The following is a 23,212-nucleotide window of genomic DNA, read 5'->3' as shown; positions in this document are numbered from 1 at the left end:
GCTGTCAGAAATAGAAACAGGAGGGTCCCTAGGGTAGATCTTCTAATAAAACTAGCGACTTGGTCTGTGACCTCTTGGATCTATAAATATGTTCACAATCTGTCTTCTTGGAAAATCCACGACGATTAATAATATCCTTAAATACACACATATGCACACACTTAGCCCTAATGATCTAACAGAGTCATGATGCAATTGACAGTGTGTTAGACACAAGATATAAGACACGGGCATTTACTGGTGGTCTAATGTAGGCATTAGTCTACGTGTTACCTAGAAACGTGATTTCACTGTTTCTTGAAGTGGGCCTTACTGTTTATACTTCCTGGATAGAGAAACTGAACCATACATTTCCTTAAAGTCATCGGCTTTCCCTGGCAGATCTCATACGCCAAAAATGTTACTTAAAAAAATCATTTTGAGGGGGCTCCTGGGTGGCTCGGTCGCTCTGACAGAGCCGAGCCTGCTTGGGTTTCTCTTCCTCTCTCTCTGCCCCTCCCCCCACTGTCTCTGTCTCTCAAAATAAGTAAACTTAAAAAAAAAAAAAAGACAAAGGAAGGGCACCCGAGTGGCTCAGTTTGTTAAGAGTACGACTTCAGCTCAGGTCATGATCTCATGGTTCGTGGGTTCAAGCCCCACGTTGGGCTCTGTGCTGACAGCTCAGAGCCCGGAGACTGCTTTGCATTCTGTGTCTCCCTCTCTCTCTGCTCCTCCCTCATTCACACTCTGTCTCTCTCTCTCTCAAAAATAAACATTAAAAAAATTAAAAAGAAAAGTAATCTGATCCAAAGGTGTTTAGGAGATAACTTGAGATTTTAGAAGGGAAATGTGAACAATCAAAATAGATTCCTTAAATCAGCTGGCATTAAAATATTAGACTAGAAGGGCGCCTGTGTGGCTCAATCAGTTGAGTCTCTGATTCTTGATTTCAGATCAGGTCATGATACCAGGTACATGGGTCGAGCCCCAGGTTGGGCTCTGTGGAGCATGGAGCCTGCTTGAGATTCTCTGTCTCTCTCTTCCCCTTTCCCCCTTTACACTTCTCTCTCTCTAAAATAAAATAAAATATTAGAATAGAAATAGTAATAATTATAAAGTGCCATTATGCCACTGTTAGTGGTTTGTTTTAAAATATTTATTTTTGGGGGCGCCTGGGTGGCTCAATTGGTTAAGTGTCCAACTTTGGCTCAGGTCGTGATCTCACGGTTTGTGGATTCGAGCTCTGCGTCCGGCTTTGTGCTGACAGCTCAGAGCCTGGAGCCTGTTTCGGATTCTGTGTCTCCCTCTCTCTCTGACCCTCCCCTGCTCATGCTGTCTCTCTCTCTCTCTCAGAAATAAATAAAACATTTTAAAAAATTAAAATATTTTTTTTTGAGAGAGAGAGAGCAAGAGAGCAAGTGCATACGTGGGGGAGGAGCAGAAAGAGAGGGAGACAGAGAATCCTAAGTAGACTCCATGCTGTCAGCACAGAGTCCGGGGCAGGGCTCCATCCCACAAACCCTGAAATCATGACCTGAGCCGGAAATCAAGAATCTTCCGACTCAACTGACTAAGCCACCCAGAATGCCCCACCGCTGTTAGTTATTCACCAAAGTATTAGAGAAATGAGAATAGTAGAAAAGTAATACTTTCAGACTAGAATGAAAAAAAATGGAGATTTTAATAAAATTTAAAGTTCTCACTGATAATGAGGAAAAACCAGGTGTGGGGCACCTGGCTGATTCAGAAGAGCATGCAACTCTTGATCCTGGGCTTGTACATTAGAGCCCCATTTTGGGTGTACAGATGAGTTAAAATCTTTTTTTTTTCCAATTTTTTACTTTAGAGAGACTGAGCAAGCAGAGAGGAGGCACAGAGGGAGAGAGAGAATCTTAAGCAGGCTCCATGCTCAGTGTGGAGCCGGAGGGGAGGCTCGATCCCTGATCCTGGGACCATGACCTTAGCCAAAATTGAGAGTTGGATACTCAGCCGACTGAGTCACCCAGGAGCCCCCAAAATAAAATCTTTTAAAAAATAAAAAGGAGGGGCACCTGGGTGGCTCAGGCGGTTAAGTGTCTGACTTTGGCTCAGGTCACAATCTCACAGTCCATGGGTTCGAGCCCCGCATCGGGCTCTGTTCTGACAGCCAGCTCAGAGCCTGGAGCCTGTTTCAGATTCTGTATCTCCCTCTCTCTGACCCTCCCCTGCTCACGCTGTCTCTCTCTGAGAAATGAATAAAACATTAAAACTTTAAAAAAATTAAAAAGAAACAATTGGGTCTATGTTATAGTAATCCTTCAATATCGAGCACATACCTAAGTAGTCATTATCTGTAGACAATCCTCTGTACGTAAGGGGAGAAATTCAATCACTTTCAGANCACTGAAACAGGCTCCAGGCTCTGAGCTGGCAGTCAGCACAGAGCCCGACGCGGGGCTCGAACCCACAAACCGTGAGATCATGACCTAAGCGAAAGTCGGACGCCCAACCAACTAAGCCACCCAGGCGCCCCAGAATTCTTTGACTTCTCCTCTCTCTGGGGTCTTTCAACTCTCTTGGCCTGCTTTAAAAAAATTTTTTTAATGTTTATTTTATTAGTGAGAGAGAGCGAGCGAGCATGAGTGGGGGAGGAGCAGAGAGAGAGGGGACAGAGAATACCAAGAAGGCTCTGTGCTGACCACTCTCTGTAGGGCTTGAACACAAGAACCATGAGATTGTGACCTGAACCAAAATCAAGAGTCAGACGCTTTATCAACTGAGACACCCAAGTGCGTCTCTTGGCCTGCTTTATACATAGGAAGGTGAACGCTGACTTCTGAGTGCCCTCACCACTGCCCTGGAAAAGCCAAGGAGAGTGGCCCGGAGAAAACCAGAGTCTAGTGAGCTTTGTTTCCCAGTGAACAGGCACAAGGCTGATAATGGCTCAAAGGGCCAGTACATGAGTCCACTTTTCCATGTGTTCCAGAATTTCTGTTTCAAGTGCCAAAACCCGTCATCCTTTCCCTGGTGTTGAAGACCCAGATGACCATGGGCACTGAGTACCTGGTCACACAACACCTTGACATGGCAATGCATGCTCCAACAGGTGCAGCCATGTGTAGTTGAGGCTGATGGGGAAGGCCATGGCCATTGTGGCTGTGCCATGTTGTCCCCAGTTGGTCTGGCCCCCTCCCAGCAGCTGCTGAAGCAGGTCGCCACCTGGCCAAGGAGAACACGGCATAGAGTGACATGTTCGTATGGCCCTGAGGGAAACAGCGCCTGACACCAGCCACCACACCCTGCTGGGGACTCCCCACCGGCTCCTCCAGCCATGACTGCCTCTGCCCTCTGCCCTCTGCCCTCCAGAACTGAGAGTCAGTGAATGTCTCTTACATGCCAGTTACTGCACTAGGTCCTGGGAAATAACAACAGATGGTCATTTTTTTCATAGAGCATCAAATCTATCACATTTGGCTTAAGTATATTTGAATACGTACAAGTGAAAAATATTAGCATATACCCCAGTATATGAATATGTAACTATTCACAACTCACGTGTTAGGTGTCATATTNTGCCATGTAGTATTCCATGGTATAGATAAACCACATCTTCTTGATCCATTCGTCCGTTGCACCATCAGAAGTTCTAATGCTTTCTTCTCTTACCTCAGTGTTTCAGGGTAGAAGTTCTAATATCTTCTACCTGTCCCTCTCCCCAGGATGCTTCAAGATTCACATCCCGTAACTGTATGCACCCCACTTTGGAAACTTGACTTTGCTCCTGTTTACTGAGTTTGACATTGACTAAAAGGCTCCTGCTCTCCTGACATTAGCCTGTGGAAGACCTACCTTCCTTTCTTAGCCTTTCTTTAAACCTTGAGTTCTTTGGGCTCATTGCAGGAAGGTATCAAAAGCCCAACTGACCACAATTCCGGAGGCTGCATTGCTAAATTCGCGTCTACACTGAACGGAAGTGTGACTGCTGGCTTTCCTTAGTCCACTAAGGATTTTGATTTGGGTTCTGTGTTTAATACACTTATATTATTTTTACTTATTTTACTATTATTTATTTTTATTTTAAAACAGGCATTTGACCTAAACCAATTTATTTTATTTTTTAGAAACATTTATTTTTGAGAAAGCACAAGCAAGGAAGGGCCAGAGAGAGGAGGAGACAGGATCTGAAGACAGCTCTTCGCTGACAGGCTGTCAGTACAGAGCCCGACGCGGGGCTCGAACTCACAAACTGCAAGATCATGGCCTGAGCCAGTCAGCCGCTCCACTAACTGAGCCATTCCGGTGCCCCCATTTATATTATTTGTAAAAGGTACTTAAAATTATTAAAAGGAGAGTGGCTATGCCCTTCTGCTTGTCGTTCTGATGCTGTGGGCAGCTTTGTTCCCTCCTGAGTTAATCAGGTTTTCTCCTGAGGCCGTCATGCCCCAGGCTAGAGACGAACTGGCTTCGTGGCTTTGGGACACCCGCTGCCTTCTTCTCTGCTCTTCCAGTAAACGACTGTTCAATTAGTCTACAAAGAGGCTTGTGCCCTGTAAGTCAGGTTTTGTGCGCTGATTTGGGCAGAATGGCACAAGGTAGGACTTCTTGTTCCAAATATAGAAATAAGTCACGCACCGAGGTGTAACACCGCTTGTTCCGAGCATTTCAAGACTAGCGCTCTTATTATGAGAAGGCCTGTCCCTTCATTCACAGGCCACTTTGGTTTGGAATTTCACTGTCAGCTTAATTCATTTCAATTCAGTTTGACATTTATTGAATGCCTTGAAAGGGAGAAAAAAAGGCATAGCTCTGCCTTCGGGTAGTTTGCTGTAAAATGATGCATTCCGTAATCAGGTCGGGTCTAAATTTTATTTTATTTTTATTTTTTTATAAATCTTTTAAAGTTTATGTATTTATTTTTTGAGAGAGAGAGAGAGTGAGCAGGGAAGGGGCAAGGAGAGAGTGGGAGACAGAGAATCCCAAGCAGGCTCTGTGTCAGCACAGAGCCTGATGTAGGGCTTGAACTCATGAACCATGAGATCATGACCTGAGCAGAAATCAAGAGTCGAATGCTCAACTAACTGAGCCACCCGGGTGCCCCTATTTATTTTAAAATAAGAAAAGAGGGGCACCTGGGTGGTTCCATCAGACAGTGTCAGACAGCTCGGAGCCCCCTTCAGATCCTGTCTCCCTCTCTCTCTGCCCCTCCCCTGCTTGCGCTCTCCCTGTCTCTCTCAAAAATAAATAAACATTTAAAAAATAAATAAATGAAATAAGAAATGAGCCATGAGTATCAGGACACTCAGGGTTATGCAAGGGTTATTTTCTCACCAATTGTTCCTCTATTCAAAACAACACTAAACACTCAATTATCATCACCAAGTTTTCTGTGCTGTGCTTGGGAGGGAAATGCTTGGAAGAGTAGCTAAGCTCCCAGTAGGGTGTGGGCTGGTCCCAGAGGCAGAGGGGGCTGCTGAAAAGATGGGTCTAAAGGTTTCAACTGGAAAAAAGTTTGGAGGGGGGTCAGAGGCTGGTAGAAGGGGCATCCCTGGGTCTGTTCCATCCACACACTGTTGAAGCAACAGGCAGACCGTGGGACTACGGGTGGCACTGCCTTCTCTTACTTTTTTTTTGTTTCTAATTGGTTATGTATCTCTGTACCCAATATGGGGCTCAAACTCACAACCCTGAAATCAAGAGTTGCACACTCCACCGACTGAGCCGGCCAGGCAGCCCGGTGCCCCTTTTCTTACTCTTTTTGTTTAATTGTTTGCTTAGCAGTATTAAACAGGAAGCTGGTACAATTATTTGGGGACAACAATTTATCACATGTTTTGCAACAAATCCCTTTGCCATGCAGCAGGAATGTAAAGTTTATCTTTCTGAGAAAGATGCATACAGATCTTTTGGAAACTTCCTTGAGAATGATTGGCTTACCTACAATCTGTACTTTCATTAAAAAAATCATAATTCTGCAGTGATTATTATGGGTAATTGCCCAAGGTCTCCTGGACAATAATTAAATAAATAGCTATTTTGAAAGAAAGAATATGATAACTACCATAGATAGCAAGAATGCAAGTAGAGGGGGCGCCTGGGTGGCTCAGTCGGTTGGGCGTCCAACTTCAGCTCAGGTCATGATTTCGTGGTTCGTGGGTTCAAGCCCCTCCTTGGCTGTGTGCTGACAGCTCAGAGCCTGGAGCCTGTTTCGTATTCTGTGTCTCCCCTTTCTCTCTGACTGTCCCCTGCTCGTGCTGTCTCTCTCTCTCTCTCTCAGAAATAAAAAATAAATTAAAAAAATTTAATTTTAGAGATTGAGAGAGAGGGTACAAGCTGGGGAGAGGGGCAGACAGACAGAGAGAGAGAGAGAGAGAGAGAGAGAATATCAAGCAGGCTCTATGCTTAGCCGGATGCTGGGCTCTGAACCCATGAACTGTGAANCTGTGTGCTGACAGCTCAGAGCCTGGAGCCTGTTTCGTATTCTGTGTCTCCCCTTTCTCTCTGACTGTCCCCTGCTCGTGCTGTCTCTCTCTCTCTCTCTCAGAAATAAAAAATAAATTAAAAAAATTTAATTTTAGAGATTGAGAGAGAGGGTACAAGCTGGGGAGAGGGGCAGACAGACAGAGAGAGAGAGAGAGAGAGAGAGAGAATATCAAGCAGGCTCTATGCTTAGCCGGATGCTGGGCTCTGAACCCATGAACTGTGAAATCATGACCTGAGCCAAAATTGAGAGTCAGACACTTAACTGACTGAACCACCAGGTGCCCCTGGAATACCCAATATTTCAATGTTTCAGTTCTATTCAAAACAGATCATAGAACTAATATAAATAAGTGGGGGGCACCTGGCTAGCTCAGGCAGAAGAGTGTGCCACTCTTGATCTTGGAGTTGTGAGTTCGAGCCCCACACTGTGAGATTACTTAAAAATTACTTTTAAGATGGGGCGCCTGGGTGGCTTAGTCGGTTAAGCGTCCAACTTTCGCTTAGGTCATGATCTCGCGGTTCTTGGGTTCGAGCCCCGCGTCGGGCTCTGTGCTGACTGCCAGCTCAGAGCCTGGAGCCTGTTTCAGTCTGTGACTCCCTCTCTCTCTGACCCTCCCCTGCTCATGCTGTCTCTCTCTCTCTCCTAGAAATAAATAAAACATTTAAAAAATTACTTTTAAGGTACTTAAAAATTACTTTTAAGTTATTTTAAATTACTTACAAATAAAAATCTTAAAAAAAACCCAAAAACTAAAAACTGAAACTATTTTCATGTCCTTTGAGTCAGTACTAATTTTACAGATGATCCAAAGAGCACTAACTATTTTAAAAAATTGATAAATTGAGCTTCATTAAAGTTGAGAACTTTGGGCTCAGAAGACACCATTGAGGAGATGGAAGGGCAAGTGTGTTTACGTAGATGACAAAGGAATTGTGTCCACACAGTGTAAAGAATTCCTACAACTCAGAAGTCAGTAGAACCCATAAGAAATGGATAAAGTGAAGACTTCAGAAATGAAGACATGTAAATAACTAATAAGTACATGAAAAGATGCTCTATGTCAGTAATCATCAGGAAAATGCTAGTTAAAAATCACAATTAGATACGACCATACCCATAAAAAGCATTGGTGTTCCGAGAGCTGATATTCCCAAGGGCAAAAACTCTCACATCCTCTGGTGGGAATGTGAACTGGTAAAACTATTTGGCATTTTCTTTCCTTCTTTTTTTAATGTTTTATTTATTTCTGAGAGAGAGAGAGAGAGAGACAGCATGAGCAGGGGAGGGTCAGAGAGAGAGGGAGACACAGAATCTGAAACAGGCTCCAGGCTCTGAGCTGTCAGCACAGAGCCGGGTGCGGGGCTCAAACCCATGAACCGTGAGATCATGACCTGAGCCCAAGTTGGACGCTTAACCGACTGAGCCACCCAGGTGCCCCAATTTGGCATTTTCTTAAGTTAAATATATACTTACCTATTTGATCCAACAATTCAACTGTCAGATTCTTTAAGTAGGTGTCACACCCAGTGTGGAGCCCAAGGTGGATCTTGAACTCACAACCCTGAGATGAAGACCTGAGCTGAGATCAAGAGTCCGATGCTTAGCCAACTGAGCCACCCAGGCGCCCCTATTACCCTAGAGAGGGAAAAAGAAATACATGTTTACACAAAGAATTGTATACAGATGTTCATATCATCTTAAAATTAAAAAAAAAAAAGGTTTATTTATTTTTAAGAAACAGAGAGAGAGTGAGAGAGCCCAAGTAGAGCAGGGGCAGAGAGAGGGAGACAGAATCCGAAGCAGGCTCCAGGCTCTGAGCTGTCAGCACAGAGCTCAACGTGGGGCTTGAACTCGTGAACTGCGAGATCATGACCTGAGCTGAGGTCAGATGCTTAACCAACTGAGCCACCCAGGTGCCCCAGAGATCTTTTTCTTTTTTTGAATATTTATTTTGAGAGAGAGAGAAAGTGTGAGCAGGGGAGAGGCAGAGAGAGAGGGAGAGAGAATCCCAGGTAGGCTCCATGCTACCAGTGCAGATCTCAACTGTGGGGCTCCATCCCTGTGAGTTCATGAGCTGAGCCGAAAACAAGAGTCGGATTGACGCTTGGTTGACTGAGCCACCCAGGCATCCTCCTCTGACTCTGATTCTTTTGCATCACTCCCATAAGGGTATTCTTGATTAGACTGAGGTAATCTTCTTACGTCAAGATCCTTAACTTAATTGTACCTGGAAAGTCCCTTATGCCATTGTAAGGTACCACATTGTAAGGTTCCAGGTGTTATAGGATGTGGACATCTCTGGGGGGCTCTTATTCTACTCGAAAGACATGTAACTTTTAAACACTTGGCTCCTGCAGCCCCTGGGTAGCTCAGCTGGTTAAGCATCTGACTCAGCTCAGGTCACGATATCACGGTTTGTGACTCTGAACCCTGCATTGGGCTGTTCACTGACACCGCAGAGTTTGCTTGGGATTCTTTCTCCCTCTCAATCTCTCTGTCCCTTCCCCTGCTCATGCTCTCTCTCTCTCAAAAAAATAAAGAAAGTAAGTTTAAAAACAAAAAGAAGAAACACTGGGATTCTGAAGGACCTTCATTTATGATGTGGCACTTCTTCCACTTCTTCATAACTCTTTTTTTTTAATTTTTAAAAGTGTTTATTCATTTTTTTTTTTTTGAGAGAGAAAGAGACAGAATGTGATCAGGGAAGGCATAGAGAGAGAGGGAGACACAGAATCTGAAGCAGGCTCCTGGCTCTGAGCTGTCAGCCCAGTGCCTGACACAGGGGCTCGAACCTATGAACCACAAGATCATGACCTGAGCTGGAGTCAGACATTCACCCGATTGAGCCACCAGGTGCCCCTCTTCTTTGTAACTCTTAACTGCCATTCAAAGCAACTACTTTATCTTGTGGAGGTTCTAGTTGGACTTTCATAACTAAGGAAGATCTTATATATAGGGCTTAGGTATAATAGGGTTGATGGTCTTTGAGATTCAAAGTTCAGAAGCTCTAGATCTGATACCCTAGAGGGAGGGAGCCTTAGGTCATGAAAATGACCTCAATCCTGGAAGTGTGTGCTGAAACTCAGAGATGCGTAAGCCAAGTTTCAGGCAACAGGAAGCAATGGCAATGGGAGCACAGTATTTACTTTCTCAAGAAGGATGAAGCAGCAGGAGTGGACCGTACACTTAACCTTACCTTACGTAGGAGGAGAGATCACCTAAGACTTATATACTAATTACCCAACTCAGAGGCTAAAGTCCTTCTGATCTTGCATCTATCGGTGTCCCTCCCCATTCCAACAGGATTGGGGGCAAAGAGCAAAATAAGAGGAAGTTAGAAATAAGTAAATAATCACGAAAGGGTAAGTCTACAGGGTCTTGGTCAGGTAAAGTTGAAAGTCTTCTGGTTCTAAAACCCGTCAATTCTCTCTTCCCTTTGTTCTTCCTTCACCCTCCCTCATGAAGAATGATTAGTCGCTCTTGTCTGAACTGTAATTTTTAAAAAAGGGAAGTTAGAAACTTCTAAGTTCAGGGAANATGTGGTTTTCCTCTGTGACTTACTCTACAGAATCATAAGCTTTCTTATCAACACATTAATGCAGATACCCACACCGCCTTCCCTCTTAATCTGCTCCTGGTTTGTACAGTCTAGATACCTGGTAACTGCCCGAGTCTCGGGACTGAGTCATCTTCTTTGCAAGCCAGGTATCAGTGGTCACACCTACGATGTTCAGGCATGTGGCTGGTAAGAGCGATCAGCACAAGGCACAGTTCCAGGGGGAAAAGTTCAGTGACGGAGCACCATGGCCACTGACAAAGGTAAAATNAGATCATGACCTAAGCGAAAGTCGGACGCTTAACCGACTAAGCCACCCAGGCGCCCCTATGCTTGTGTCCTTGAGTGGTTTTCATCTTTCCTATTTGTTCATATATTCATACTCTTCTTTTTTTTTAAAATACCTTTATTTATTTTGAGAGGGACAGAGAATGAGCAGGGGAGGGGCAGAGAGAGAGGGAGACACAGAATCCGAAACAGGCCCCAGGCTCCCAGCTGTCAGCACAGAGCCCCACGGGGGGCTCGAACCCACAACCGGGAGATCATGACTTGAGCCGAAGTCGGCCGCTCAACCAACTAAGCCACCCAGGTGCCCCAATATATTCATATTATTCTTAAACAGGATTTATTATTATTATGAATACTAACTATTCACATCCACAAATGATTTTGATCAAATGACACCAAATCGATGCTTGTTTCACCATAATAAAAAATTCAGTAAAAAATACAACTGTTAAATAACAGTTTAAAATAGCAACAGGGTGCCTGGTGGCTCAGTCAGTGAAGTGTCTGACTCTTGATTTTGGCTCAGGTTCGGATTTCTTTCGCAGTTCATGGGATTGAATTCCACATTGGGCTCTGCATTGACAGTGAGGAGCCTGTTTGGGATTCTCTCTCTCCTTCTCCCCCTCCCCTGCTCACAATGTGTCTTTCTCCCTCTCTCTGTCAAAAATTAATTTAAAAAATAAATAAATGATCTTAAAGAAAAGAAAGCCCTTTTTTAATGTTTATTTTTGAAACAGAGAAACGCAGAGCATGAGCAGGCGGAGGGTTGGGGGAAGAGAGAGGGAGACACAGAATCTGAAGCAAGTTCCAGGCTCTGAGCTGTCAGCACAGAGCCTGATGTGGGGCTCAAACTCACAAACCATGAGATCATGACCTGAGCCAAAGTCAGACGCTTAACCGACTGAGCCACCCAGGCACCCCTTCTCCACTGTTCTTTTTCTCTGTTAAAAGTCTCCTGTGAGGGGCCTGCTGGGGGAAAGACTAAAGGCATTATTTAGTTATCCTGGGCTTTTCACTGAAGGTGGGTGGTGTGTTTTATCCCTCAAACCGTCCCATCATGTGGCTGGTATCATTGTCTTGAATTGAAGGAATAGGTACATTGGGTGCTCAGGTGGCTCCATCGGTTAAGTGTCCGACTTTGGCTCAGGTAATGATCTCACGGTTCACGAGTTCGAGCCCGGTGACGGGCTCTGTGCTGACGGCTCGGAGCCTGGAGCCTGCTTCAGATTCTGTGTCTCCCTCCTTCTCTGCCCCTCCCCTGCTTGCACTGTCTCTCTCTCTGAAAAGTAAGTAAACATTTTAAAAAATTTGTTTAATTACAATTAAATAATGCAATTGGAGGGGTAGATACTGAGACTATATCTCATTCTCCCTTTCTGAGGGCTCTCACTGCTGCTTCACCAGTGTCCTCATGTCATCAATATGACCTTCTTATAGGGGGGCCTGGGTGGGCCAGTCGTTTGCGTGTCCAACTCTTGATTTGAGCTCAGGTTATGATCTCATGGTTCCTGAGTTCATGCCTCTTGTTAGGCTCTGCCAGCGCAGAGCCTGCCTGGGATTCTCTCTCCCCCTCACCCCTCTCTCTCCTTCTCTCTGCCTGCCCCCTCCCCTATTCGTGCCCTCCTTCTTTCAAAATAAATCAATAAACTTAAAACAATATGGCTTCTTCTACAGGTATGGCCCCTGCTTCTACTGGGCTCCCTCTGAGTGGACCAGCAGGTTCAAAGGCCCCAATGTGGATTAAGGTCTGAGAAGCACCCATTCCAGGGTGTTAGTCACCCTCTTCTACCCCCATCTCAGTGCTGAAATTCCCCGTACATCCTTTTAAAGGATGAGAAGTTTATTCTCAAGTTACACTTCCTGACTCTGTCCTCTTTTTTTTTTTTTAATTTTTAAATGTTTATTTATTTTTGAGAGAGATAGAGCGTGAGCAGGGGAGGGGCAGAGAGAGGGAGACACAGAATCTGAAGCAGGTTCTAGGCTCGAGCTGTCAGCACAGAGCCCTGAGCAGGGCTTGAACTCACAAACTGCGAGATCATGACCATGAGCCGAAGTCGGACGCTTAGCCGACTGTCACCCAGGTGCCCCACTGACTGTCCTTTTTCTGTACATCTGGCTAATTTCTCTTTTTAAAGGTCCCACACTCCAGCTAGAACTATTTTTCATTTCCAGGAAAGTGTGCTATGCATACTTCCCCTTTGGGGAACCTCTCTACCATCCAGTACAAATGCACAAGCAGACATAGTAGGCACATGCGCGCGTGTGCACACACACATACAGACACACAGCTGTGGAGGAAAAACTTCTCCTTTACCCTCTTAGAGTTCGTTGTTGGGCGCCTGTAGATTAACCTAACAAAAGACAGATGAATAGAAGAAAAGACAAAATTCATACAAGAATTCATAAAAACATGACTCAAAGAGTGGTTAGAATTTGAGGCTTATATACCTTTTTGTTTTTAAATATTTTTATTTATTTCTAGGAGAGAGAGAGAGAGACAGCGTGAGCAGGGGAGGGTCAGAGAGAGAGGGAGACACAGACTCTGAAACAGGCTCCAGGCTCTGAGCTGGCAGTCAGCACAGAGCCCAACGCGGGGCTCGAACCCACGAACCACGAGATCATGACCTAAGCGAAAGTCGGACGCTTAACCGACCGACTAAGCCACCCAGGCGCCCCTTATATACCTTATTAATAAGAAAAGCAGAGAGGCAGAAGGGCAGTTAAGGGAAAACAGACTTTTAGGAATGATAGATGGGCTCTGAGAAGAATAGATCGATATACAATGGTTTTGTGACAATGGCTGTGTGGCTGTGTATCTTGAGTGGGAAGAGTCCATCTCTCTGGTTATTTCAGGGGATAGGATTTATGACCATTGATTTCTTTTGAGTTCCTTTGGAGGATTCTGCCTGTAGGAAAAATAAGGGATTTCGGTGGGAGAGGGTCTATTTTCTTTTGTTTTTTTTTTTTAAATGTTTTAATGTTTTATTTATTTTTGAGAGCTAGAGACACCAGGGCATGAGCAGGGGAGGGGCAGGGGGGTAGACACAGAATCTGAAAAAGGCTCCAGGCTCCCAGCTGTCAGCACAGAGCCCGACGAGGCTCGAACCCCAGAGACCTCAAGAGCATGACCTGAGCTGAAGTCGGATGCTTAACTGACTAAGCCACCCAGGTGCCCCAAGAGGCCCTACTTTCAAATTTCTTCAGATCCAAATAGTTTTTGAAAATCTTGTTTAAAGTTTATTTATTTTCAGAAGGGGGACAGAGAGAGAATCCCAAGCAGGCTCCTCAGTGTTCAATCCCACGAACCGTGAGATCATGACCTGAGCAGAATTCAAGAGTCAGATGCTTAACCAACTGAGCCACCCAGGTGTCCCAGATCCAAATAGCTTTTATGCCTCAGTGGCACACTCTGAACCCCTCAACACACACACACACACACACACACACACACACTCAGCTCTGGGCAAAATGCCTCCTGCTTTGGAGGAAGTGTCTCCCAAGTCTTGTGACTCTTCTTTATCTAAAAACACCACCTCCGGTTTGGTCTGGAGGATGGACTGAACCTCCTGCTTGCGTCTCCCCCCATATGGCCATTTCCCCTCAGAGGTGGCAGTCGGATCCACTGAGAAACCATATCTTGTGGGTGGACCTTTTTGCTTGGTGTCTCCTCTCTCTTGGAAAAGAGAGACTGGTGATGACAGCGGAGCCTTTGGATTTATGATCCTTTTCTCTCACTTCCCCAGGCAAATTTTAGCTTTCAAGTAACCAAGCAGCAAACCCTTAACGTGACTTTTGTTGCCAGAATAAATGTCCATGTTTCTCCAAATAAAATAAATACGTTGCATTTCTGCTCTCTGAGTTTTAGAATTCTGCACCATGAGTATTCTCAATTTGGGCGAGGTCAGTGCCCATTTCGTCCTCAAAGCTCTGAGTCTCAAGAGACACGGGCCTCTAAAATTCAGTACTTGAACTTGAATTGCCCTTATATGCTCCAAAGCCTTCCCATATACTTTGAATAAAACCCATGGCTTTGAATATAAACTCCACGAGCATAAAGGTAAGGATTCGTTTTGTTCCCTGTTCCTGTACCTAATACTGAGTAAGCTCCTCCTTAACATTTGTTGGAAGGGTGAATGAGTGAACCCCTCCCACACCTTCCCTGCACAGACTGTAAGTCTGCCAGGTTTCAGGGTGTCTTACCTGCTGTAGCCTCTTTTTGGCCATTCTTGGTATCATGTTGCTCTGTGACTGCAAATTAGTGGGCACAGGGACCAAATAGGGCTCTTGGCTGTTTCTTTCTTTCTTTTTTCTTTTTTTAAAATGTTTATTTTTGAAAGAGAGAGTGTGAGGGGGAGGAGCAGGGAGAGAGAAGGAGGCAGAATTCGAAGCAGACTCCAGGCTCTGAGCTGTTAGCTGAGAGCCAGACGTGGGAGCTCGAACTCACAAACCATGAGATCATGACCTGAGCCGAAATCAAGTCGGCTGTGTAACCAACTGAGCCACCCAGGTGCCTCTGTGTGTATTTACTTTTATGCAATTTTGTCACCTGTGTATTCACTACCATGGTCATATCTGAAAATTCTAACAGTACAGAGACTGTTATAACATCTTTTATAACCAACCCCTCCTTCCTCCCGACCCACCCTTGTTCTTAATTCTTGAGAACCACTGATCTCTCCTCACTTCTAAAATTTTGTCACTCAAAATGTTAGATAAATGGAATCATGCAGAATGCAACGTTTAGAGATTGTACCCCTGTCCCTCAAGGATAATTCCTTGGAGATTCATCCAGATTATTACATGTATCAAGAGTTTGTTCCTTTTTTATTGCTAAATAGTATTCCATGGTATAGATTTACCATAGATGGTTTACATCTGGACATCTAGGTCAATGCCAGTTTTTAGATATTACAAATCAAACCAATAGAAGCATTTGCATACAGCCTTTGTGGGAGCCTACATTTTCATGCCTCTGAAGTAAATGCTGGGTTTTATGGTAGTTGCATTTTCAATTATTGTTGTTGCTTTTATTTTTAAAAATTTTTAATTAATTTTTTTTTTTAATTTTAGAGAGAGAGAGTGGGAGGGAGGGGCAGAGAGAGAAGGGGAAAGAGAGAATCCCAAGCAGGCTTCATATTCAGCATGGAGGCCGATGCAGGGCTTGATCCCACAACCCTGGGATCATTACCTGAGCTGAAATCAAGAGTCAAGAGGATCAACCAACTGAGCCATCCAGGTTTTTAATTAAGGTTGTTTTTTTTAATTAAGAAACTGCTGGGACACCTAGGTGTCGGCTGAGCGATCGGCTCTTGATTTTAGCTCAGGTAATGATCTCTCGGTTGTGAGATGGAGCCCTGTGTCAGGCTCCTCACTGTGCATGGAGCCTGCTTGGGATTCTCTCTCTGCCCCTCCCCTCTCTCAAAGTAAATAAGTAAACTTAAAAAATAATAGTAATTAAGAAACTGCCTGTTTCTTAGAGTGGCTGTACCCAATATACATTCCCACCAGCAATATATGAGAGATCCAGTTTCTCTGCATAATATTGTTCTCTCTCTGTCTCTGTCACTCTATGTATATATTTAGCTATCCCATAACTGATAGTAGTGAGACTCATTGTCATTTGTTCAATAAATATCTATTGCCAACATGTTTCAAGCAGTGTGATGATAGGGTCTAGAATGAGATCTTCATAATCCATATCTTACATTATTTACAATTCATTGTGATTATGGTCAGGTAAGTACCAGTCAAAATATAGCATGATATGGGAATGCAAACTGGTGCAGCCACTCTGGAAAACAGTATGGAGGTTCCTCAAAAAATTAAAACTAGAACTGCCTTATGACCCAGCAATTGCACCAGTAGGGATTTAGCCAAGAGATACAGGTGTGCTGTTTCTAAGGGGCACGTGCACCCCATGTTTATAGAGCGCTATCGACAATAGCCAAAGTATGGAAAAAGCCCAAATGTCCAAAAACGGATGAATGGATAAAGAAGATGTGGTACACATACTCAATGGAGTATTGTTCGGCAATCAAAAAGAATGAAATGTTGCCATTTGCAACTAGGCAGATGGAACTAGAGGGTTTATGCTAAATGAAATTAGTCAGAGAAGGACAAATATATGACTTCACTCAGATGAGGACTTTAAGATACAAAACAGATGAACATAATGGAAGGGAAGCAACAATAATGTAAAAACAAAGAGGGGGACAAAACATAAGAGACTCTTAAATACAGAGAACAAACAGAGGGTTGCTGGAAGGGTTGTGGGTGGGGGGGATGGGCTAAAGGACAAAGGGCATTAAGGAGGACACTTGTCGGGATGAGCACTGGGTGTTATACACAGGGGATGAATCACTGGAATCTACCCCTGAAATCCCTATTGCACTATATGCTAACTAACTTGGGTGTAAATTTTATTTTATTTTATTTTTTAAAGTTTTTGTGTTTTATTTATTTCTGAGAGAGAGAGAGAGACAGCGTGAGCAGGGGAGGGTCAGAGAGAGAGGGAGATCCAGAATCCAAAGCAGGCTCCAGGCTCTGAGCTGTCAGCACAGAGCCTGATGCAGGGCTTGAACTTGTGAATAGCAAGATCATGACCCGAGCCGAAGTTGCACGCCCAACCGACTGAGCCACCCATGCACCCCGGCTTGGGTGTAAATTTTAAAAAATAAATATTAAAACAATAGCTCCATAAAAAACATAGCATAATAATCGCTGTGATGAAGGGGGTACAGAATTCTATGAACGCCTGTAGAAATCACACATGGGAGCCTCTGAAGAATGACTGTCTCATTGCACTTAGTCATTCTTGCTGGAGCCTTAAGGAGGGTCACTTGGTTTGGGATTGGGCAAATAGATTCTGGCAGCGCCCTTAAAAATGTTGCTTTTCTTGAGGGTCCAATCCAATTAATACAGGAGAGAATCTTTTAACCCCATTTTCTGGTATGGTTTGCAGGTTTAGAAAAACAGAGTATTTTTTCTTAGCTAAAGTTGTGCGTGGGTGTTGTTTGACATAATCATCTCTTGGTCAACAGGGCCTTCAGCTGGAGATGCCACCTTGAGGTAAGACTAATACTATCATGGGGGCACCTGGAAGGTTCCGTCGGTTAAGCGTCTGACTTCAGTTCGGGTCATGATCTCACGGTTGGTGAGTTCCACCCCCACATCGGCCTCTGTGCTGACAGCTCAGGGACTGGAGCCTGCTTTGGATTCTGTGTCTCCCTCTCTCTGCCCCTCCCCTGCATTCTCTCTCTCAAAAATAAATAAACATTATATGAGAAAAAAAGAAGAATACCATCACTGTGAGCATTTGGTTCAACAAGAATAAGTAGATTTAAGAGCTGTAGGACTATAGCTTTCCATATTTTCCTTTCTTTTATCATGTTTCCACTCTTTCTTTTTGCCTTTTCTAACTTCATTCTCTATAATTATTGCTTTCTTAAAAGTTTATTTATTTATTTTGAGAGAGAGAGAGAGAGAGAGAGAGAGAAGGGCACACTCGAGCTAGGGGTTGGGGATAGACAGAGAATCCCAAGCAGTCTCCATGTGGAGCCTGATGTGGGCCCAGGAGTCGGACGTTCGGCTGACTGAGCCACGCAGGCGCCCTACAATTATAGCTTTCTATATCTTTGTTTCGATGTCTTTTGGTTTCTGTTTAAATAAATTAGCTTCCAGCTTTGTTCTATTGCTGCTTTATCTTTGTTCTTCTCTGTTTAAATTGCACGATTTTATAGCCATTAGTGAAAGGTCCATAGAGATCATTTGGCAGTCTGATTTCATCTTTTTATTTTAAACTATGTCCCCATTTTTCAGACCTAGCATTATATCAGGGGGACTTTTGTCAGGGAATATATTACCTCATGATGGGTGGGAGGACTGATCTATGTAGTAAATCAGTGTAATGCTTTAGGGATGAGTGGAAATATTGGGATGTAATAAGCTGATGACTCAGCCACATGGCAAACAAGAGTCCTCGTTACCATCTTGAGTTTCCCCTGAGTTATAGCCTTGAGGCACGGAAAGTATTAAATCTAAAGATGTCATTGGGAGGGGCGCCCGGCGAGCTCAGTCTGTAGAGCATGTGACTCTTGGTCTTGCTGTTGTAAATCTGAGCCCCACATTGGGTGTAGAGATTATTAAACACAAAATCTTTAACAAGTAAATGAATAAAGAGGTCACTGGGAGCGATTTGAATTTTTTTCATCTGAGGAATTAGTATACAGACTCTCAGGGGGAAGAATCCTGAGGCTGACTTTTTCTCTCTTCAGACTTGGCAATAGAAACTTTTTTCTTTTTTCCCCATTTATTTATTTTTGAGAGACAGAGCACAAGCAGGGGAGAGAAAGAGAGAGAGGGTGACAGAATCTGAAGCAGGCTCCAGGCTCAGAGCTGTCAGCACAGAGTCTGGCGCGGGGCTCGAACTCACAAACCGTGAGATCATGACCTGAGCCAAAGTCGGACACTTAACCCACTGAGCCCCCCAGGCACCCCAGCAGTAGAATCTTGTTGGCAGTTTGAGGCTTCTACCTAAAACCTAGTTAGAGTCCACTGAGGAATGTTGAAGAGTAGAAATTGGGACATGGCATCTCTACATATTTATACCTGAATTCAAAACTACTGAGCAATAGTATCAGACAGTGGAGCTAAATAACCTGAGTTGGGAAAACCCTCTTCACTCTGCTTGTGAGAGAAACTCTGATAATTCAAATGGACCTACTTAGGTAACTTTGAGAAATAGATTAGGGAAAAAAGACTTTCCTAAGATGTCATGTTTTAGATCCGTGTGATAGAGGAGGGGACCATGAAATTATTCCTAGGGTCCCTCTAAAGATTGCCTGATAACATGGGGGTGCTTTTTATGTTTCAGGAGAAGAATTGAGCCCTGGGAATTTGAAGTCTTCTTCGACCCCAGAGAACTCCGCAAAGAGGCCTGTCTGCTCTATGAAATCCAGTGGGGCACAAGCCACAAGATCTGGCGAAACTCAGGCAAAAATACCACCAAACACGTCGAGCTCAATTTTATAGAAAAATTCACTTCAGAAAGACGTTTTTGCGCACCCGTCAGCTGCTCCATCACCTGGTTCCTGTCCTGGAGTCCCTGTTGGGAATGTTCCAAGGCCATTAGAGAATTTTTGAGCCGACATCCTGGCATGACTCTGGTTATTTATGTATCTCGCCTTTTCTGGCATGTGGATCAGCAAAACCGGCAAGGGCTCAGGGACCTCATTAACAGTGGTGTGACTGTCCAGGTCATGAGAGTCCCAGGTAAAAACAATGAACAGAGGATCTTAAGTGTTGATGAGAGGCTGCTTCAGATCCTCTGTCTCCCTCTCTCTGCTCCTCCCCCACTTGTGCTCTCTCTCTGTCTCTCCCTAAATAAATAACCTTTATTTATTTATTTATTTTTTAATGTTTTATTTATTTCTAGGAGAGAGAGAGAGACAGCATGAGCAGGGGAGCAGGGGAGGGTCAGAGAGAGAGGGAGATACGGACTCTGAAACAGGCTCCAGGCTCTGAGCTGGCAGTCAGCACAGAGCCCGACACGGGGCCCGAACCCACGAACCGCGAGATCATGACCTAAGCGAAAGTCGGACGCTTAACCGACTAAGCCACCCAGGCGCCCCAATAAATAACCTTTAAAGGGCACCTGGCTGGCTCAGTCGGTTAAGTGTCCAACTTCGGCTCAGGTCATGATCTCACAGTTTGTGGGTTCGAGCCCCGATTCGGGCTCTGTGCTGACAGCTCACAGCCTGGAGCCTGCTTTGGATTCTGCGATTTCCTCTCTCTCTGCCCCTCCCCCACTCCTGCTCTGTCTCTCTCTGTCTCTCAAAAATAAATAAACGTTAAAAAAAAAAACTTAAAAAAAAGAAGCAAAAGTCCAAAATAACATGAGAAAGGACTAAGTTTGCCCTTCATAGCAAGGAAAATATGGAAAACGAGGGCTCTCTTTTTGATGCTTCCAACCTGCCATGGAGACCTATCAGCCATCTTCAAATAAAGCATGTTGTTCTTTTTAGGGATTGTGGGCAGGTTAGCCCATCTCCGATGGCAAATAGGCTGAAGGGCTTTATGTAAAGTATATCTACAAGTTGGGCGCTCTTAAAGTCACTTTCTGCTCTATTAGTTGAACGAACCAAGATGTGTGTTTCCTTAGAGTATGATCACTGCTGGAGGAATTTTGTCAACTACCCACCTGGGAAGGAGGACCACTGGCCCAGATACCCTGTTGTCTGGATGATGCTGTATGCCCTGGAACTCCACTGCATAATTCTAGTAAGTTACCTTACTTTATTTTATTATTTTAAAGTTTTATTTGTTTCGGTAATCTCTACACCCAATGAGGGGCTCGAACCTACGACCCTGAGATTAAGACTTACATGATCTTCCGACTGAGCCCTCCAGGAGCCCCTCTGGCCAGTCACGTTAAGGGACAAAGATTCTGATGCCCACAGAAACATCCTTCTTTGAATTTTTTTTTAATAAATTGACATGTTTGCCATTTATATTGAAATTTAGTTATTTAACTTCTTGACCTATCTCAAGAAAGTGTGAGAGTGGGGCATCTGGGTGGTTCAGTCGGACCCTTGATCTTGTCTCAGGTCATGATCTCACGACTGGTGAGACTGAGCCTGTCACCCAGCTCTGGGCTGACAGCATGGAGCCTGCTTGGGATTCTCTCTCTTCCTCTCTCTTTCTGCCCCTTCCCCATTCTCTTTCTCTCAAAATAAATTAGTAAACTCAAAACAAAAAAAGAAAATGTGAGAAGAACAAGACATTCTCTGCAGGAAATAAGTGGGAGAAGAGAACAAACTGGTTTAAGATACACATGGACTCCACATTAATTTGATGTTATTATGATTGCCACACTTCCTGGCTATACAGAGTTGCAGACGTTCTCTTTTCCCATCTTGCTGTGTGTCATCCTATTGAAGAAATGTAGGTGTCCCATTTGTATTCTCTTGAAAGTTGCTCAATAGTCTTCCAACTAATGTTTTAAAATGTTTGTGGTTATAATAGTATCAAGAAAAACATTATTCTGTTTTTCTTTCCAGAGTCTCCCTCCCTGCTTAAAGATTCTAAGAAGATGTCAGAATCAGCTTACGTTGTTCAGACTTACTCTTCAAAAGTGCCATTACCAAACGATTCCACCCCATATCCTTTTAGCTACAGGGCTGATACAACTTCCTGTGACCTGGAGATGAATAGAATGATTCCGTGTGGGGCACCTGGGTGGCTCAGTTGATTGGGTGTCCGACTTCAGCTCAGGTGGTCATCTCGAGGTTCATGAGTTCAAGCCCCACACTCGGCTCTGTGCTGATGGCTCAGAGCCTGGAGCCTGCTTCCGACTCTGTGTCTTTCTCTGCCCCTCCCCCACTCATGCTGTGTCTGTCTCTGTCTCTCAAAAATAAATAAACAAAAAAATGATTCCTTGTGTACACTGTTTTGATAGCAGGCACTGATGCCCCACGAAAGAGTGCTATTGGACTGTAGAAGTTTTCAGTTGGTATTTCTATTCACCACCAACAAATTACCTAAAAATGAAAAATTAAAAAATCCCATTCACAATAGCATCATAAATAAATAAGGGGTCCCTGGGTGACTAAATCGGAGAAGAGTCTGACTTCTGCTCAGGTCATGATCTCATGGTTTGTGAGTTCAGGCTCCTCACAGGGTTCTGTGCTGACAGTGAGGAGCCTACTTGGGATTCTCTCTCTCTCCCCCGCTCCTCACTCTCTGCCCCTCCCCTGCTTGTATGTGCTCTCTCTCTCTCAAAATAAAATAAAACAAAAATTTTATTTATTACTTTTTAGTTTTTTTCATGTTTATTTATTTTTGAGAGAGAGAGAGGGCATGCCGGGAAGGGGCAGAGAGAGAGGGAGACACAGAATATGAAGCGGCCTCCAGGCTCTGAGTTGTCAGCACCGATCCTTATGCAGGGCTCGAACTCTCGAACTCTCGAACTCTCAAGATCATGACCTGAGCCAAAGTTGGACACTTAACCAACTGAGCCACCCAGCGGCCCCTACCATAAAATAAATTAAAAACTTTAAAAAACTTAAAGAAAAAAAAGAACTACCATATGATTCACCAAAATTATTTTGGGGTATATATCTGAAGGAAACAAAATCACTATCTCCCATCCAAGTACTAACCAGGCCCGACCCTGCTTAGCTTCCGAGATCAGACGAGATCGGGCGCGTTCAGGGTGGTATGGCCGTAGACCAAAATCACTATCTCAAAGAGATATCTGCACCCCATTGTCATTGCATTATTATTTACAAAGCCAAGACACGAAACCAACCTAAGTGTCCATCAACAGAAATTGATAAAGAAGAGGNCCCTCCCCTGCTCATGCTGTCTCTCTGTCTCTCTCTCTCTCCTAGAAATAAATTAAAAAAATATATATATATAAAAAAAAAGAGGTGGTGTATATCATATACACACACACGTGCACACATATAGGTGTATACACACACACAACTGTAACTATGAGGTGATGAATGTGTTTACTCACCTTACTGTAGTGGTTATTTTGCAATATACATTATATCAAATTATTATGTTGTATACCTTAAACTATACAACGTTATATGTCACTATGTCTCAAAAACACTGAAGGAAATAAAGAGATTAAAAAAAGAATCTAGGAATTTTAACAAACAGTGGTATCACAGATTGCATCATCTACTGCTGCATCCCAAATTATTCCAATCCATTGTGGCTTAAAACAACAGCAAATATTTATTATATCAGCTCCATCAGGAATTCGGGAGCAATGCATCCATGTATTCGTGGCTCAGGATGTCTCGCGAGTTTCAGTCCAGCTGTCAGCCAGGACTGCAGTCGTCTCCAGGTCTGACCGAGGCTGGAGAATATGCTTCCCAAGTGGCACGTTCACATGGCTGGAAAGTCGGTGCTGGTGG

At 44.0% G+C, this 23,212-nt stretch overlaps 1 protein-coding gene across 1 annotated transcript; it reads left to right on the top strand.

Annotated features, from left to right (window-relative positions):
- Positions 1-10,227: 10,227 nt before the first annotated feature.
- On the top strand, positions 10,228-21,490 carry APOBEC1 (apolipoprotein B mRNA editing enzyme catalytic subunit 1). The gene is made up of 5 exons (XM_077758969.1): positions 10,228-10,258; positions 17,324-17,351; positions 19,156-19,553; positions 20,443-20,561; positions 21,341-21,490. The coding sequence occupies exons 1-5, from the start codon at positions 10,243-10,245 to the stop codon at positions 21,488-21,490; spliced, it is 711 nt and encodes a 236-aa protein (XP_077615095.1). The 5' UTR covers positions 10,228-10,242.
- The last annotated feature ends 1,722 nt before the right edge of the window (positions 21,491-23,212 follow it).

This window comes from Crocuta crocuta, unplaced genomic scaffold (genome assembly GCF_008692635.1).
Source record: "Crocuta crocuta isolate KB4526 unplaced genomic scaffold, BGI_CrCroc_1.0 scaffold72, whole genome shotgun sequence".
In the NCBI taxonomy this organism is placed as follows: domain Eukaryota; kingdom Metazoa; phylum Chordata; class Mammalia; order Carnivora; family Hyaenidae; genus Crocuta; species Crocuta crocuta.
Note: the sequence above shows the minus strand (reverse complement) of the source record. Positions and strands in the feature narration are given on the sequence as shown.

Excerpts from the sequence above, each read along its gene's own strand:
- APOBEC1 (XM_077758969.1), top strand. Across the intron at positions 19,554-20,442 it reads CCAGGTCATGAGAGTCCCAG|AGTATGATCACTGCTGGAGG; the intron begins GTAAAAACAATG and ends GTGTTTCCTTAG. Across the intron at positions 20,562-21,340 it reads AACTCCACTGCATAATTCTA|AGTCTCCCTCCCTGCTTAAA; the intron begins GTAAGTTACCTT and ends TTTTCTTTCCAG.